At 43.0% G+C, this 18,049-nt stretch overlaps 1 protein-coding gene across 1 annotated transcript in view; it reads left to right on the top strand.

Moving 5' to 3' along the window:
• The window catches only part of LOC311230970 (coiled-coil domain-containing protein 106-like), a 40,310-nt gene extending 37,557 nt beyond the window's left edge, over nucleotides 1–2,753 (top strand). The window contains exon 7 of the mRNA XM_084317425.1: nucleotides 2,593–2,753. Coding sequence (XP_084173551.1) covers nucleotides 2,593–2,748 — 156 coding nt within the window. The 3' untranslated portion in view covers nucleotides 2,749–2,753. The remainder of the gene's footprint in view (nucleotides 1–2,592) is intronic.
• The last annotated feature ends 15,296 nt before the right edge of the window (nucleotides 2,754–18,049 follow it).

Raw genomic sequence — 18,049 nt, 5'->3', positions numbered from 1 at the left:
TTTCCACCACCAGGTGCCTGAGGTGGAGTTTGAAGCCTCTTCTATGTTTTCCACCACCAGGTGCCTGAGGTGGAGTTTGAAGCCTCTTCTATGTTTTCCACCACCAGGTGCCTGAGGTTGTGGAGTTTGAAGCCTCTTCTATGTTTTCCACCACCAGGTGCCTGAGGTGGAGTTTGAAGCCTCTTCTATGTTTTCCACCACCAGGTGCCTGAGGTTGTGGAGTTTGAAGCCTCTTCTATGTTTTCCACCACCAGGTGCCTGAGGTTGTGGAGTTTGAAGCCTCTTCTATGTTTTCCACCACCAGGTGCCTGAGGTGGAGTTAGAAGCCTCTTATATGTTTTCCACCACCAGGTGCCTGAGGTTGTGGAGTTTGAAGCCTCTTCTATGTTTTCCACCACCAGGTGCCTGAGGTGGAGTTAGAAGCCTCTTATATGTTTTCCACCACCAGGTGCCTGAGGTGGAGTTTGAAGCCTCTTCTATGTTTTCCACCACCAGGTGCCTGAGGTGGAGTTTGAAGCCTCTTCTATGTTTTCCACCACCAGGTGCCTGAGGTGGAGTTAGAAGCCTCTTCTATGTTTTCCACCACCAGGTGCCTGAGGTGGAGTTAGAAGCCTCTTATGTTTTCCACCACCAGGTGCCTGAGGTTGGGGAGTTTGAAGCCTCTTCTATGTTTTCCACCACCAGGTGCCTGAGGTGGAGTTAGAAGCTTCTTATGTTTTCCACCACCAGGTGCCTGAGGTTGTGGAGTTAGAAGCCTCTTCTATGTTTTCCACCACCAGGTGCCTGAGGTTGGGGAGTTAGAAGCCTCTTATGTTTTCCACCACCAGGTGCCTGAGGTTGGGGAGTTTGAAGCCTCTTCTATGTTTTCCACCACCAGGTGCCTGAGGTTGTGGAGTTTGAAGCCTCTTCTATGTTTTCCACCACCTGGTGCCTGAGGTGGAGTTTGAAGCCTCTTCTATGTTTTCCACCACCTGGGCCCCGTTCCTCGTACCTGGATAACTGAGTTAGCCGGATAACTTTAACTGGATAACTGAGTTAGCCGGACTTTCCGGTTCCCCGTACCTGGATTTTCCAAATCACCATGACAACAGATCCAAAAGTTTGAGCCTGGTCGAAAGCAGAGTTTAAGTTCAAGTTAGCCTGAACCATCGCCACGCCCCCGCAAAAAAGTGACAGCCCGTTTCCTGAAATTATTCCCACAGTCTACGATCTGCATTATACCATTCTGAATTAGGTTTTTGTGCTCCATTCTTCCAGAGGGGGCTTTTGAAATGTAAAATAGACCCAAAATGCTGATACTAAATTCACTTTGTCCTAAATAATGCACGTTATATATACCGTGGCGCTCTCTCGGTGCGATGTACACATTATGACGTGGTTATTTTAATTGTAACTGGGATTAAGATGTCTGATGAGATGCGCTGTTTGACGGATTTGAGAAATTGAATGAGCCGTTGACGTCACATTAATGAATGAGGATAAAGAAATAAAACTTCATTCAAAATAAAGAATATTCTAAACACGGGTCTCTCGTTCATTAATGTATAAACAATGAATTTATCCCATCTGGTCCAGTGGCGCAGCGGTAGTGCTCAAGCCTGCCAACCCAGCGACCGGTGTTCAAAACCCCGTGTTTCCAATATAATTTTTTTGAATATAATATTAATGATTATACGCCAAAGTAGCCTGGTTTTAAGTTAAAATATTATAAATCTACATGCATTGAGGATGTCATTCTTTATATAGCTCTCAACGTGCACCAAATTGAATTATTCCTATATTGCAAAAAGAAGGAAAAGACTAGGGTCTCGAACCCCGGTCGTCTGCGTGAAAGTCAAAAGAACAACCCGTTAGACCACATTGGAGATAAGTTAAAGATCGACTATACATCAATCAATGGGTAAGAGAGCCGTATCGTAATTTTGTATAACAGTTTAACTAATTATTTTCGCTAGCAAGATCTCATTTGATTATTCAATCCAGCAGGCAAGTTTAAAGAAATATAATCTGATTGATTGAGGTAATGAGGGACTTAGAATTAGCCTATAGATAACGCATTTAACTTGTCGGCGAGGCGATTGAGCCGTATTGCAATCTGTCAATAAAGTCTTAAATCAATTAATCAATCAATGCCGTTAGAGAATCAGGATCTCTGCCATCGATACGTGCTGGCTTTTCACCTAAAGCGGCCGCGCGCACTTAGCCTGAGTCTCAAGTCTGAATCGAGTTAACGAGACTGAATCCACCTTCGAGGAACAGGAAAATCCCGGCTTCGAACATCGGGTTAACTGAATCTGGATAATGACATCTTGATCGACTTAGTTGAACCAGGTACGAGAAACAGGGCCCAGGTGCCTGAGGTGGAGTTTGAAGCCTCTTCTATGTTTTCCACCACCAGGTGCCTGAGGTGGAGTTAGAAGCCTCTTCTATGTTTTCCACCACCAGGTGCCTGAGGTGGAGTTAGAAGCCTCTTCTATGTTTTCCACCACCAGGTGCCTGAGGTTGTGGAGTTTGAAGCCTCTTCTATGTTTTCCACCACCAGGTGCCTGAGGTTGGGGAGTTTGAAGCCTCTTCTATGTTTTCCACCACCAGGTGCCTGAGGTTGGGGAGTTTGAAGCTTCCAAGGAGAAACTGCTGGATTACGCCAGGAGGTGCTACAAGACCATGGATGAGCAGACGCACGCCAACGTGCAGACCATGAAGAAGACCCACCAGCTGCTGCCCATCTCCTACAGGTTCAGAAACTGACTGCACCCATAGGCGCTGATCCGGGTCAGTTTGGTCAAGGTTAGGATAGGGAGGCAGAGAAGCTGGTCCTTCTGTCACTCTCAGCGTAAGTCAGTTCCCAGGTTTTGTTTTGGGCTGATCTACATGAAGCACTTGATTTAAGTTAAAGATGTGATATGTTTTGTTTATTTAAGTTATCCTATTATCAGGTGAAATAGAAGAGGTTAATTGGAAACCAATATTTAAGAATATATGTATATATATATATATTGTTAAAAATGTATAATTCTTTGATTTTTGTTATATAAATCGATCAATACAGACTGTATGAATTAATGTTGTGTTTCTTTTTCTAATGTAGCCAATAGTAAAGACCATAACCCTATCAAAACAGTCAAAGTGTATATTTCAGCACTACGTTTGTTTACCGATGTTTTTAAGATTTTCCGAAAATAAGAATTTATCGGAATATTGCGAATTCTATCTCTCTTTTATCGTAAAACTGTGAGGAAATGACTAAATCCAGATTAAACACTGCCATTGGAAAGAGGAGCTTTTCCCTATCCATAGATGGCCATAATAAGGTAATTTATAGTTCATAATTCAAATGGGTTATAATTATTACTGTATTTACAAATCCTTCTGTTTAATCATCTTCCCTTATTCATTTGCTTAGATTATTTGTACACTTGTTCTCAAGAAGGTGGTGAATGAGCTCAAGTTCAAGTTCAAGTTCAAGTTCTTTAATAGTTGTCATACAGAAGTACAGAATACTTTCATACAAAATGCTTCTTACTGTTACGCTCCAGAGACTGTGCTAGACAAGATAGTATCAAATAACATAATAACATAATATAGCATGAATTTAGAAGAAGAAAATGAGGTCACAGTGTTCGGTATAGACATATGTACAATGTTCTGAGTTACCATATAATATACAATACACAATACTATGCAGTGTACTAATGTACAGTACTATCTAGTGCAAAGCAGAAATGGGATGAGGTACAATTTTAGGTACAATTTACAGTAAGGTGTACGAGTTGTAGTGCAATCCTTCATCCATAAATATAAAGTGTGGGGAGTGGGTGCTACAGTGTGTTTGTTTAAAGTGGGTGTGTGCTATAAAGTGTGTGGAGTGGGTGCTACAGTGTGTTTGTTTAAGGTGAGTGTGTGCGTGTGGATGTGTGTGCTATGTGCGTTTGGTGGTTGTTGTTGTGTAGTGTTCATTCATTGTTCGTTTAGCAGCCTGATGGCCTGGGGATAGAAGCTACTTCTGAGTCTTTCTGTGCTTGCTTTGAGACTCCGGTATCGCTTGCCTGACCGCAGCAGTTCAAAGAGGCAGTTGTTCGGGTGACTGGAGTCTTTAATGATTCTCTTAGCCTTGCCCTTGCAACGCTTGTAGTAAATGTTCTGGAGGGTGGGGAGCCCCCCTCCAATTGTGCGTTCGGCTGAACGTGTCACTCTTTGTAGTCTGCTTCGGTCTTTTGCAGTGCTATTCCCAAACCAGGAGGTGATGTTGCCGGTCAAGATGCTCTCTATTGTACATGAGTAGAAGTTCTTAAGGATCTTCTGGCTGACTTGGAACTTCCTTAGGCGCCTGAGGAAGTAGAGGCGTTGTCGTGCCTTCTTCACCACACTGTTAATGTGTGTGGTCCATGTCAAGTCCTCGGATATGTAGGCTCCGAGGTACTTGAAGCTGTTGACTCTCTCAACCGGTGCCCCGTCGATGCTGAGGGGGCTGTAGTCCTTGACCCCCGACCTCCTGAAGTCCACAATCATCTCCTTTGTTTTGCTGACGTTCAGGGAGAGGCTGTTTTCCTGGCACCATCCCGCCAGGACCTTGACCTCTTCCAGGTAGGCCCTCTCGTCGTTGGCAGAGATCAGGCCCACCACCACTGTGTCGTCAGCAAATTTGACGATTGTATTGCTACTCCGCTGAGCCACACAGTCGTGTGTGTACAGGGAGTAGAGGAGGGGACTCAGAACACAGCCCTGGGGGGCCCCTATGTTGAGGGTGATGGATGAGGAGGTGCAGTTGCCTGCTCTCACCACCTGGGGTCTGCCAGTCAGGAAGTCCAAGACCCACCTGGGGTCCAAGACCCACTCAGTGAGCGAAATCAAAAGAACGGCAAAGATGCTAAATAAATCATTTATATTCTCCTTTGTTTCATCACAATTTACCCAAGCCTAGTAACAGACACAATATTTCGGACACTGGGAATTAGGGATGGGTATCGTTAGGATTTTATCGATACTACTACTCTTATCGATACTGCTTAACGGTTCGGTACTTTATCGATACTCTTATCGGTTCTTTTTGGTTCTTTTTTTGCAAGAAAAAAAGACAATTAATTAAGAACAGAATCAACATTGCTTTATTATTTATAAATACAACTTTATAAATAAGTATTATAAATAAATATAATTTCTTCAGCAACAACAATGTTCTTTTATATAACTTTATAAATAAATATAATAAATTAATATAATTTCTTCAGCAACAGCAGCAACAATGTTTTAAATGTGTCTGACTCTGAATTATAGACTTTTTATAATAAACAACAAATGCAAAAGGCTAACAGAACTGTGACACTCGTTCACCCTATCCTCTGTCATCCTTCCTCTAGCTGCTAGGGAGAAAGGACTTTGGGTGGTGGAGGGAGGTAGAGGGAGGATGTCCCTCTACCTCTAGGGCTCACTGGCCTGGGACATAGTGGCTGACGCCTCAGCTTGACGATCTATAAAAAGTTTAGATTGTAGTATTTGTAGCTAAACAATTGTTTTGTTTATTAGCCTATTTGTAATAATTCGTTATTAGCCTAGGCAACTCCGTATCTTGGCTTACGGTTACGGCTGCAGTGGATGCAGATGGAACACTGCGCGCAAGGCAGTCGAATACGCGCATTTCTGCACACTAATATCATGTTTTGCCAACAGATGTTTTGATAAATTGATTTGCTCGTATTGCCACCCTTACTGGCAAATGTTTTGTTGCACTTGTGGCAACGTGCATTGTCGGCATTGACCCTTGTAAAGTATATCCATACTTTAGAACGCTTCGCTCTATCCGCCATGATCACGACTCAGTGCATGCAGAGCTGCTGTCTGTGTGCAGAGCGCTATAGCACGGGGCGTCGGGGACACTTTCATTAAGGAGTACCCGTATGTAGGACCCGTATGTCTATGTGTAGCACTAGCGAGCGACTCGCGAGGAGTGTGTGTAATAATTGACTCGCTGGCTGCGGCTCGCTTCTCGTGCAGAGACAGAGAGAGGATCGTTCGCAACTTTTAAATAATAATAATAATAATAATAATAATAATAATAATAATAATTTCTCTAGAGTATCGATAGCAGTACCGAGGACGTCAGAGCTTATAAATACTCCGGTATTTTCTAATATAGTACCGGTTCCCGTTTAAAACCGGGGTCCGGGGGGCATCCCTACTGGGAATACATTCCCCCAGGTCCATAGATGTTCCTAGATACCAAGAACATGCAAATTGACCTTGTAGAAGTGACGCAATCTTCCATTTACTTGGGCATGTACTTTTAGGCGAAATGTCTGAAAATAGGGCTACAGCTTAACGATTTAAGCTGTTTCTGGAGTTATTTGAGGACCCCATACGACCTGCTGTTTACATTTAGTTGCTATTAATATCAGTGAATATTAATATGCATTGTCTTTTCAAGTGCACCTCACAGGTGGGCGGCTGGGTGGCGCAGCGGACATTGCGCTCGTCACCAACGCAAGAGACACCGGGTTCGAATCCGGCTGTCGGCGTTGCCTCTGGCTTGGGCCGGCCGTCATACTAACTCAATTGGCAGAGTTAGCGGGTGGGAAGTCGAAGGGTGGTAGTCTGGTCGTTGTAAACAGCGACTCCTACAGGTCGGTTGGGGCACCTGCACAGCAAAGTCAGGAAAATTACGGGGGACACGTTACTCCTCGCCAAATGAGAGTCCGCGCTGGCAGGTGAAAAGATGTGACAGGCTGCCTCCACGTGTATCGGAGGGGACATGTGATGCAAGGCTTCTATCCTCCCTACAACCGGCCAGTGGGGGGCATATGCGAGCAAAGATCAGGACAGGGGAGGGAGAATTGGCACAAGAGGTAAAATTGGGATGGGGAAGAAAAAATCACAGAAAAAATGAGGAGGAAAAAGTGCACCTCACTGGTGATCCATTTGGTTAAAGTGTTATTAGATAGATTTTCGTTTTTGGTCTTGTTGGACCAAAGTGGACCATTTTGGAAATTTTTAATGTCGGGAATTGTAGAGTTTTTGCTGCCATTTTGTAGAGGACACCAACAGCTTTCGATGAGCGTTGGAATTTTTCCCGAATGACACTTCCCAAAAGCCTCTATGGGGTTTCAAGCTTCATACTTCTGTATGATTTTTTTTTTTTATCTACTTTTTTGCTCTTATTTTTTCAATTTTTCTCTCATCCCAATTTCGTATTTCCAATTATTCCCTCCCCTGTCTTGAACGTTGCTAGACTATGCCTCCCACTGGTTGGCTGTAGTGAGGATAGAAGCCTTGCATCACGTGTCCCCTCCGGTACACGAGGAGGCAGCCTGTCGCATCTTTTCACCGCAACAGCTCGAACTCTGTGGCGAGGAGTAACGCATGGGAGGCTCACGCTGCCCCCGATACTTCCTGTTTCCGGCGTCACCCAACCGACCTGTAGGATTTGCTGTCCACAACGTCCAATCCCCACCCACCGGCTTTTCCACCCTCTAACACTGCCAATTGTGTTAGTATGGCGGCCGGCCAAGCCGGTAGCAACGCCGAGAGCTGGGCTCGATACCAGCATCTCCTGCGTTAGTGGTGAGCGCCTTGCCCACTGCGCCACACAGCCGCCTCTATGATTTTTTTTTTTAAATCTCTTATTATTCGGGATAATAATTGACATATATTGAAGCGCAGTTAGTTTCTCGTCCCCATTTCTAGCATGTAGCAACAATTGGATTTGAAATTTGTTTCAAAATGGTTGCACCCTGATAAAAATTTAAAAAAAGCTACTGTACATACAGTAGATTTCATTATCTGTTCTTATGCACGCCTGGTGATACTAAATAAAATCCGAATTGAACTCGGCCATTTGAAATATAAGATTTGGCACAATCCATAAATGTGTGAATTGGCTATAATAAGGTAATTTATAAGCCTGCTATTCTATATTCTATAATAATATTTCAAATTGCATTGGTCCGGGTTGGAGAATTCAGTACTGTATCTACAAAACCTTCTGTTTAATCATCTTCCCTTTATTCATTTCCTTAGATTTTTGATGATGATCTCAAGAAGGTACTGAAGTTTTTCATGTCTGGTCATTATTAGCATGGTGTTATTCACTGTCAAAGATGCAAAGAAAAAATTTGTTTCATCACAATTTAAGCAAGACTAGTAATAGACACAATATTTCTGACACTGGGAATACATTCACTGAGGTCCATGGACCTTGTAGAAGTGGAGCAATATTCCATTTACTTAGGTATGTATTTTAGGCGGATTTTCAGAAAATAGGGCTCCGGGCTTAACCCTTTCCCCGCCAATAACTTCGTACAACGGGTTTCAAGTTCATGCGAATTCTGCCAATAACGGCGTACGACGTGATTCTGATCATAATTTTATATTTTCGCCATGGTATTCATATTTCACTCACGGAGCCTTGTCGGATGCTGTGTGAGCCAGCACAACTCTGCAACGCTTCAATACTGCCACCTGGTGGCTGATCGGCGTGTTGCAACCGGAAGTGGATCTCTTGTGATCCCGGTGCGTCTCCCTATTCCGTCCGGCCACTCGTTTATCGTCGCAGGACTCGATACACACACCGTGGATATGGATCTTTGCCATAACTCAATAATCTACATGATTTGGGCGTGTATTAGTAATATACAAACCGGAAATGGATCGCATCGATCCCCACCACATTACTGGGATCTGTTTGCTCCACTCTCATCGCCCAACGGTACAAGGAGACTGATGTGAGTTTCAGCGTTTTTGTTTATCATTTTCGATACAAACTGCTCTGATCAATATATCACCCATACTACATGAAGCATCTAACGACTATCACGGAATTATAAACGACCCCCCCCCCTCCCCTCCGTTCACCCGCGCATGATCAGTCATACCGTTTAGGACCATGTACAGTTGAAATGTTTAACATAGCGTCGATCGGTATCAAACTGCATTTGATGATCTAATATATGCATTTGTGCCTATATCTCACGGTCTGGGAAATACTGCAGAAAACGATAAAAACATATTTATACTCTAGACGGTATTTTCGTATGAATGTGTGAATGAAAAAGTAAAACGTTCCTACATCCTGAACAATAGATAATCGATGTTGAATGGGCCATAGTAATGTCAATTTAGCAATACAATTTAAAAGGTTATAGCCCTGCAAAGTAGGTGAACATCTCCATAGACTTACAGTGCTGGCAGAGATCAAACAGTGATGGATATAAGCGTGGCAGAGAATGGGTTAAGACAGTGTTTCTCAAAGTGTGGGGCGCGCCCCCCAGGGGGGGCGCAGAGGCATGACAGGGGGGGCCTTGAGATTAATTTTTTTTTATTTATTTATTTATTTTTTTAGTTCTTTTTGGATTACAGAAAATTATCACTAAAGTGCTATCTGTTGCAGCTGCACTGTTCTCCATGAAAATACCATATTTGGATAAGTTTTGACCATTTCACAAAATCTGAAAATCATTATTTAATAAAACACAGAAAAGGATCACCAAGTTACTCTGGATAAAAACAAAATTTACAGACAACATTGAGACAAAGCTTCCTGACACATCTCCATCCAAACTCTTGGGAAGAACTCATTGAAATCTCATCTGATACCACCTGGAGAGCTAGTTTCAGAGTGTGGTGCTGAGTACCAAGTATCAAAACAGAGCGACAGCTGATTATTTATTGACAGTTACCTGACAGAACATGGACTGAAATGGGAGAACTGTGTGGGCTTTTGTTCTGACGGTGCACAGGCCATGGCAGGGAAAAGGAGGGGGCTACAGGCGCTCATCAAGGGGGTCTCGCCAAACGCGCAATGGACGCACTGTAAATTCACAGAGAGGCGCTAGCGTCAAGACAGCTTAGCCCTGAGCTGAATGAGGTTTTGACAAGTTATAAACGTGGTAAATTTCATCAAAACCTGACCCCTGGGGCGCCCTCGTGGCGCATACCATAGTGCCTCGCGCACCTACGCGGCCGACCCGGGTTCGATCCCAGCACCCGACGTTATTTGTCGCATGTCCTCCCCACCTCTCCTCCCGTTAGCCCTCTCCTCTGTCGGTCCTGCGTGACCAAGAAAAAGCTGTAAAAAGACAATTAAAAAAAAAAACGACCCCTGAAAGCGCGCCTGTTCTCTGCGCTGTGTGAGTAGATGGGAGCTGACCATTCTGCACTGCTGTTTCACAGCGAGGCAAGGTGGCTCTCGCGAGGGAAGGTGTTGTCGCGAGACTTTGAACTACGAGAGGAGATTCGGGTGTTCTTGGAGGAGGAGAGCATGCAAGAAGCTGCAAGCAAGTTCAATGATGAACAATTTCTGATGAAACTGGCCTATCTCAGCGATGTCTTTGGAAAGCTGAATGAATTAAACCTTCAGCTTCAAGGTATGTTGATATTTTTTGTCTTCTAGTATCTGTCATGTCTACTCTAAACTAGAGTAGACTAGTGTCTGTCTGTTTGTCACTAAATGTAATATGAATTGATTACAAAAGGACCCCAATTGAAACAAGCCATTGGCTTTCTTGGGTTTTTTAATCCTATTTAGTTGACCTTGTACATACCGTCATGTGATTTTTTTCTGCAAACATCTAAATAAAGTATTCTATTCAATTCAAGGCAAAGATAAATACCTACCTGACCTGGCAAACAAGATCACTGCATTCAGTGGAAAGCTGGAGATGTGGGGCAGGCGCCTTGATGAACAACAGACTGATGCCTTTGAGAACCTGACTGAGTTTGCTGAAAGCAGTGTTTCTCAAGTCACCACAGTGATCCCCTGTCTAAGGCAGCACATCTCGTCCCTGAGAGGATTTCTTTTTTAAATACTTTCCTAACAACAGTGCTCAGTATGACTGGGTGGTGGATCCATTCAATGCAGCAGGTTGGTATTTTATGTTATTGACTGACTAATTATGACATTTGTGCTGTAGGCCAGTGGTTCCCAAAGTCGGGGTCGCGACCCAAAGGTGGGCCGCGAGCAGCCACGGAAGGGCCGCGAGATGATTTTTTATTTTTTTTAATTTTTTTCATGCCACTGAACTTAGAAGCAGGCCAGGACAGTGTTTCTAGTTGTATTCTAAAATTCTATTCTATTGTATTCTAAAATGTGACTATATGGTTTTATATTAACACTATGATCGCCGTGGACGAGTTTACATGTCATTCCTAGCCATGCTCATTCTGCCGAAGATGCCGTAACTCGTCTTTGATGTCAATATTTCAAAAATCTGTCATCGAAATCATATTTCCTTTCCAGAGCCCTGAGACACACTGCAAAGCTCCACTCAACTCTCTAGCGGTTCAAGAGCGCCATCTGGTGGCCGATCGGCAGATCGCCAACCAGAAATTAACCTTTGAACCGGTAGTGCTCATCCATATGTGGTCCGGGCACTCGCTATCGTACTCCGTATTGACACAGTGAACATCGATCGGTGCAAATAACTCGAAAAAACAACATGATTTGGACGTATATACTATTATACAACCTGGAAATGGATCGGGCATTTCTCCATCCCATAATAGAAAAAATTCTGTTCCACGCTCATCTGCCAGCGGCGAGAGGAAGCCACGGTAAGATTCAGCGTTATATTCTAACGTGTTCTATATAAACTGCTATGATGAACATATGACCCACTCTGGATGAATCATCTAACGCTGCCCACGAAATTATAAACGATCCCATCCGGTCATCATCAGATGATGCGTAAAAACTTCTAGAACCACGTCCAGTTGAAATTATTTATCTTGCACAGATTCCTACCAAACTGTATTTGATCATCAATATAATGCATTTAGGGCTATAAATCACGTTCTGAAGAAAGCTGCAGAAAACGATAAAAACATACTTATACTTTAGACCATATTTTAGTATGAATATGTGAATGAAAAAGTTTAACGTTGCTACACCCTGAACAATACATATAGGACATTGAATGGGCCATAATAATGGCAATTTAGCAATAGAATTTAAAAAGTTATAGCCCTGCAAAGAAGGGGAACTTCTCCATAGACAAATAGAGCTGGCGAGGGATGGTAAATTATGAATTTAACCCATGGCGATTAAAGTGTTAACTTAATAAATAAACAAAAATGAAAAATCTACTTATTTCAACGAACATTTCAAACTAAATAACAGATTATGCACATAAAACGCTGAAAACAACCGAAGCAACAATAGTATTTTAATGAGGCTATTATTATCATTATTTTGCAACAAGTTAGCCCTCTCATAAATAGCACATATAAATTAATAACTAACTTGAACTAACTTAATAGGATTGAAGTGATATTTGGCTTAAAAAATCGGTCGCCTGGCAGAAAAAAAAGCCTGACGATGTGCATTGGGCCGCGGCTCTCTGACGCCTTATTTTCTGGGTCCCGGCCTGAAAAGTTTGGGAACCCCTGCTGTAGGCTACATACATTTTATTTATGTTGTACATTATATAATAATAATAATAATAATAATAATACTAATATGCTACTATCTAGCTGGAAGGGATTGTTGTAAAACTGAAATGTGTTGTGTTTAATTAGCAATTAATTACAAATAAAGTACCGTACTTTTCGCACTATAAGCCGCAGCAGCTCAATTTAATGATGTGTACATATATAAGACGCACTGGACTATAAGCCGCAGGTGTTTTAATGTTTAATTACCATATGTAAGGGTTCGTGCACAGAAAGGATTGTCGGGAAAGAGATGGCCGTTTGAAGAAGCTCCCATTTATTAACATTTCAACAAACAAGTTGCATATTTGCATAACAAGTGTTACTATTTAGTGCAATAGTATACAGAACATGTACTGTGCTGTGTAAACTGTACTGTACAGTATCACATAGCGTTTCAGACACAAACTTTCAAACCTAAACAGTGCGCTCCCAGCACACGTACCGGCATTGATCTACAGCTGGTAAAAAAAAGAGATAGCCACTTACTATTCTAATTAATCTGTATCACAAAGGAGTCAAGGATCTGGTCGGGGCATATAGCATTATGTCGGGAACAATCAAATGAAATAAAGAAAATTGAATTTAAAAATAGAAAAATAAGTTTAGCATATTAAATCGTTTTAGAAGCCTATAGCCTATTTTAACTCTGCTCATTGGACGACTGGCTGCGAGGACTGCGAGGAGGAGGAGAAGCTCCCATGTATTAACATTTCAACAAACAAGTTGCATATTTGCATAACAAGTGTTACCTTTAGTGCAATAGTATACAGAACATGTACTGTGCTGTGTAAACTGTACTGTACAGCAGGGGCGTACCTGACGCCGGGGACATCGGAAAGTGTCCCCCCCACGTTTTACCGTCCAAAGAGCTGAGTCTGACTACCTGTCCTATTATTATGCAAAGAGCAGTAGGTCGCATTCTTGCCCTGCACGGCACGGGCCAAGTACCCACTCGCTAAAGTACTTGTCTTTGCATAATAATAGCTCGGGTCGTCAGCCGAGGTGTGTGTTAAAATACGTCAAACATATTGTTTACATTGTCTTTCTTCTATTATAACCGTCCCAAATCATATTCAGAAAGTATCACAGAGACTTCTATTGACCAAGGAATTAGTTATTATTTCGCGGTTTATTCACATAACGTTATATTGTTTACACTGTCTTTCTTCTATTATAACCCTCCCAAATCATATTCAGAAAGTATCACAGAGACTTCTATTGACCAAGGAATTAGTTATTATTTCGCGGTTTATTCACATAACGTTATATTGTTTACACTGTCTTTCTTCTATTATAACCCTCCCAAATCATATTCAGAAAGGCACACACAACATATTCCAGTTAACGGTATATTTTTTTAATGATTCGTTATGGCGTAATCAATACTTCCATGCGTATAAATTGCGTTCGCGACCTCCGTGTTTTGGGTGTAGTCATCAGAAACCTCGGATCCGGGATTCGCTCCCATCCGTCGGGCAAGAACTGTGGGTTTTCAGCCTCTCTCTCTGGAGCTTAACGGAGTTTCTGGAGGAGTTTCTAGAGCTTGTCGCGGCTCATGCGCATGCGCACGCTCAACCAATCAGAGAGGGGCTTCGCTCAACCAATCAGAGAGGGGTCTGCAGAAATAGAGTTCAACCAATCAGAGAGGGGTCTGCAGAAATGCGGCTACGAAATGTAGAGACCCCCCCCCATCGACGTCACTCGCCACGCCCCCAAATCTGTCCCCGGCACACATTGAGAGAGAGTTACGCCACTGCTGTACAGTATCGCATAGCGTTTCAGACACACAAACTTTCAAGCCTACCGGCATTGATCTACAGCTGGTAAAAAAAAAGATAGCCACTTACTATTCTAATTAATCTGTATCACAACGGAGTCAAGGATCTGGTCGGGGCATATAGCATTATGTCGGGAACAATCAAATGAAATAAAGAAAATTGAATTTAAAAATAGAAAAATAAGTTTAGCATATTAAATCGTTTTAGAGGCCTATAGCCTATTTTAACTCTGCTCATTGGACGACTGGCTGCGAGGACTGCGAGGAGGAGGAGGAGGAGGAGGAAGAATTGCAACCAGTTTACAGTTTAGTTGATGAGGCAATATCAATGCCCAATTAAATGTGTTTTTTATTAAGTTGCAGTAACACGGCTGCTTAAAATAGACGGTAATCAGCCTACCAGAAAAGTCATTACCGGTAATCCTCGTCTTCATCTTTTAGGCTAAGGTGCAGTACACGGCTGCTGTAACCAGAAAAGTCAAGTCATTAATCCTCATCTTCTTCTTCTTCTTCTTCTTCCTGCGTACTAAAACCACCAAAGTCATCATCTTCAGTGTCAGAATCAAACAGCCTCTGAAGGGCCTCAGCTGTGGCCGCGTCCTCCTCTTCATCACGCAGCAGTCCAGCCTTTCGGAACCCATTGGTGATCGTGGATGTTTTGACACTCCTCCACGCTGTCAGGATCCACTCGCAAACTTGAGCGAACGTTGCTCTTCGCATGCGCCCCGTGTTGGTGAATGATTTATCGCCGCTAGTCATCCACGCCTCCCACTGAACGCGTAGTGCCACTTTGAACGCACGATTGACACTGATGTCGAGTGGCTGCAGATGCTTCGTTGTGCCCCCAGGAATCACAGCTGGAATTGAGTTTGTGCTCTTGATGGCTGCTTTCACAGACTGTTATATGGGCCCTCATGCTGTCCAAAACGAGCAAAGCTTTTTTTTGGCGAAAGAATCCTCCAGGGCGCTTGACGTAGCACTCATTCAGCCACTCCTTCATTACACTTTCCATCATCCACCCTTTCTTGTTGACTTTAAAGGAGATGCCGTTCGGGATCTTTTCTTTTGGCATTGTAATCCGTTTAAAAATCACCATCGGCGGAAGCTTTAATCCAGAGGCTGTGCAGCCAAGAACACAAGTGAAATACGTTCTCTCGTGGCCAGTGGTTCTCAACGTGATGGACGATTCACCTCTCTTGTTAACAGTCCTAGTGAGAGGCAGGTCAAACGTCAAAGGCACTTCATCCATATTTATGATCTGGTCCGGTCCGATGGAATATTCCTCTATCTTTCTTTGTGTGAATTCGCCGAAGTTTGTTATTTTTTCCTGGTAGTCGGGAGGGAGTTGCTGACACACAGTCGTCCGCACCCTAATGGACAGTCCCTTTCGTCTCATAAATCGGAAACACCAAGATGGTCCACCTCTAAAATTTTCGGTGGCGACTGTTTTGGCCTTCAGTTGGATCTGCACAGTGGAGACACCTCGGCCGCCTGCTCTCTGTGTGTTCACCCAATCTTCAACAAAGTCTTCAAGTTTGGGCCATCTGCTTTTATTACCTCTGAACGCTTTTTTTGACTTTTTGCATTGAGACAGTTCTTCCCGCTGGCGTCCCCAACGTCTCACCATTGACTCATTGATGCCAAGGGTACGTGCAGCAGCTCGATTTCCTTCTTTTACTGCCAGATTGACTGCCTTTAACTTAAAAGCTGCATCATATGCATATCTACGTTTGTTTTCCATAATGATGGGTTGTGCATGAAAACTGCACAAACTGTCTTGCTCTCGTTCTGTCTCTCGGTTACACTTTTCCGCGTGTGCTACCTGCACTCTTCCGGTCTCCAGCTTTTGCTTTCGTTTTTAGGATAGATTTAGGAGGTCCCCCAGTGGCCGTTAGCTGTAACTGTAGCTGTATTTCTTATTCTGATTGTCGCGCTGCACGCTGCCGGCGTACCAACGAGTCACAATGAGAAGCAATGAAAAACAACAGTCTCCCTTGCACCCCCCCCCCCCCACACACACACACGCACACACAACATTAAGGGATAGTGCAATTATCTTTTACACCCCCCTGTTTATATTAATGTTATATGCCTTACTCCTGTTTTTATATTTAATACTGTGTTTAGGACTTTTTATATTTTTACTAGCACCTAGGGCTGCATTTTAAATTTCGTTGTAACAACTGTAACAATGACAATAAAGATCTATATCTCTTCCTCAATATGTGCCAGACATGGGCTCATACAGTTTAAGGTGCTACACCGTCTACATTTCTCAAAGGAGAAGTTGGCTAAGTTTTATCCAGGGACAGATCCTTTGTGCAATAGGTGCAAGACGATGACGGGTTCTCTCGTTCATACATTCTGGACGTGTCCAAATCTATATAATTATTGGACATCTATATTCGATACTTTTTCTGCAATATTTGGAACCAAAATTGACCCTTCCCCTATAATCGCAATCTTTGGAGTGGCACCAGAGCAGGCCTGTACAGTGCGACATATATCTCGCACGTGCTACAGCAACAGCGGTCTGTGCGATGAATGGATTTACTTCACTAGCACTGGTGCGATAGGGATTCGGTTCATATAGATACTCTTATTTTGAAAATCCTGTAGCGGGTCTCATTTCTGCCCACGCGCAGCTCCAGCTATAATAACTAGGCTCGACAGCTAGCAACATTCAGGTGCATATGATACTCTTATTTTGAAAAAACTCTGTGACAACTCGACGAGTCATATCCGCCCTATCCGTGCTTGCAAGCAGAGCAGCGTGTTGGTGCGCACTGCTGCTGCGACAGCAGTGCGCCTACACGTCCCGAAATAAGTCCGTGGTGTTTTTTTTTTCTCGCAACGGGTCAAATGCATCTACATGCTTTGCACCGTCGCCATTCCTTTATGCGCACATCGCCCGAAATTAACGTTTATGTACCATTACAATCACTACAACGTTAGCAAGCTAACAAGCTAATCCTGAGAGAGAGCCAGCAGACACAGCAGAGCCAGCAGACACAGTGTGGAAAGGGAAATGGGGGGCACTCTCTCCCCTTCCCTGTGTGTGTGTGTGCGTGCGTGCGTTTGGAAAGACGATGAAGTCACTAGTCAGGACTCAGGACAGGAGTATATTATAGTAAACTGAGGATGGACAGATAATGTTGATATTCAAATATAAAAAATTTCGAGAGGAGTGGAAGTTTGAAGACAGACTAGACTACAATATGATGCGGGGGTGGTGAGTTGAAACAGTGTGTGTGAATGAATGAATGTAAACTTTATTTAACAGATTGCAGAATGGGTACAGTACAGTACGGCTCAATACACACAATTGTTAAGGGGATGCAGACCAGAGAAAGACGTTTGTCTTGTTTACATCAGGGTCCCCCATTGTGTGTGTGTGTCCCAACCGACCCCACTTCTATGTTTCAATAAATTATTTGCATTTAAAACTATTAACGCTGACTCATTCCTTCAGTCCACTCAAAATTATGCTAATATTCCTTATGTTGTTTATGATATTAATTGAAAATAGCATATGAGAGTATTACTATTATAGTAATAATAACACATGGCGATATACTAAATGACAGCCAAACATGGCACTGCAACTAAATAACACAAATACAATAGGCACATTTGTGACCGTTACAAATATAACACGTTTTATACTTGTGCTACAAGATTTTGGCCTGTGCTACAAAACTATCAACCTCTGTAGCACCAGTGCTATGTGCAAAAAAAGTTAACGTACAGCCCTGCACCAGAGGATATACCTATTCACATAAAACACTCGAAAATCATTGCTTTAATTGCTAGGCGTTTAATACTTATGATGTGGAAGCAGGAGGCCTCTCC

This window comes from Notolepis coatsorum (genome assembly GCF_963971535.1).
Source record: "Notolepis coatsorum genome assembly, chromosome: 6".
Lineage (NCBI taxonomy): Eukaryota > Metazoa > Chordata > Actinopteri > Aulopiformes > Paralepididae > Notolepis > Notolepis coatsorum.
This window is presented reverse-complemented; position numbering and strand designations above follow the sequence as displayed.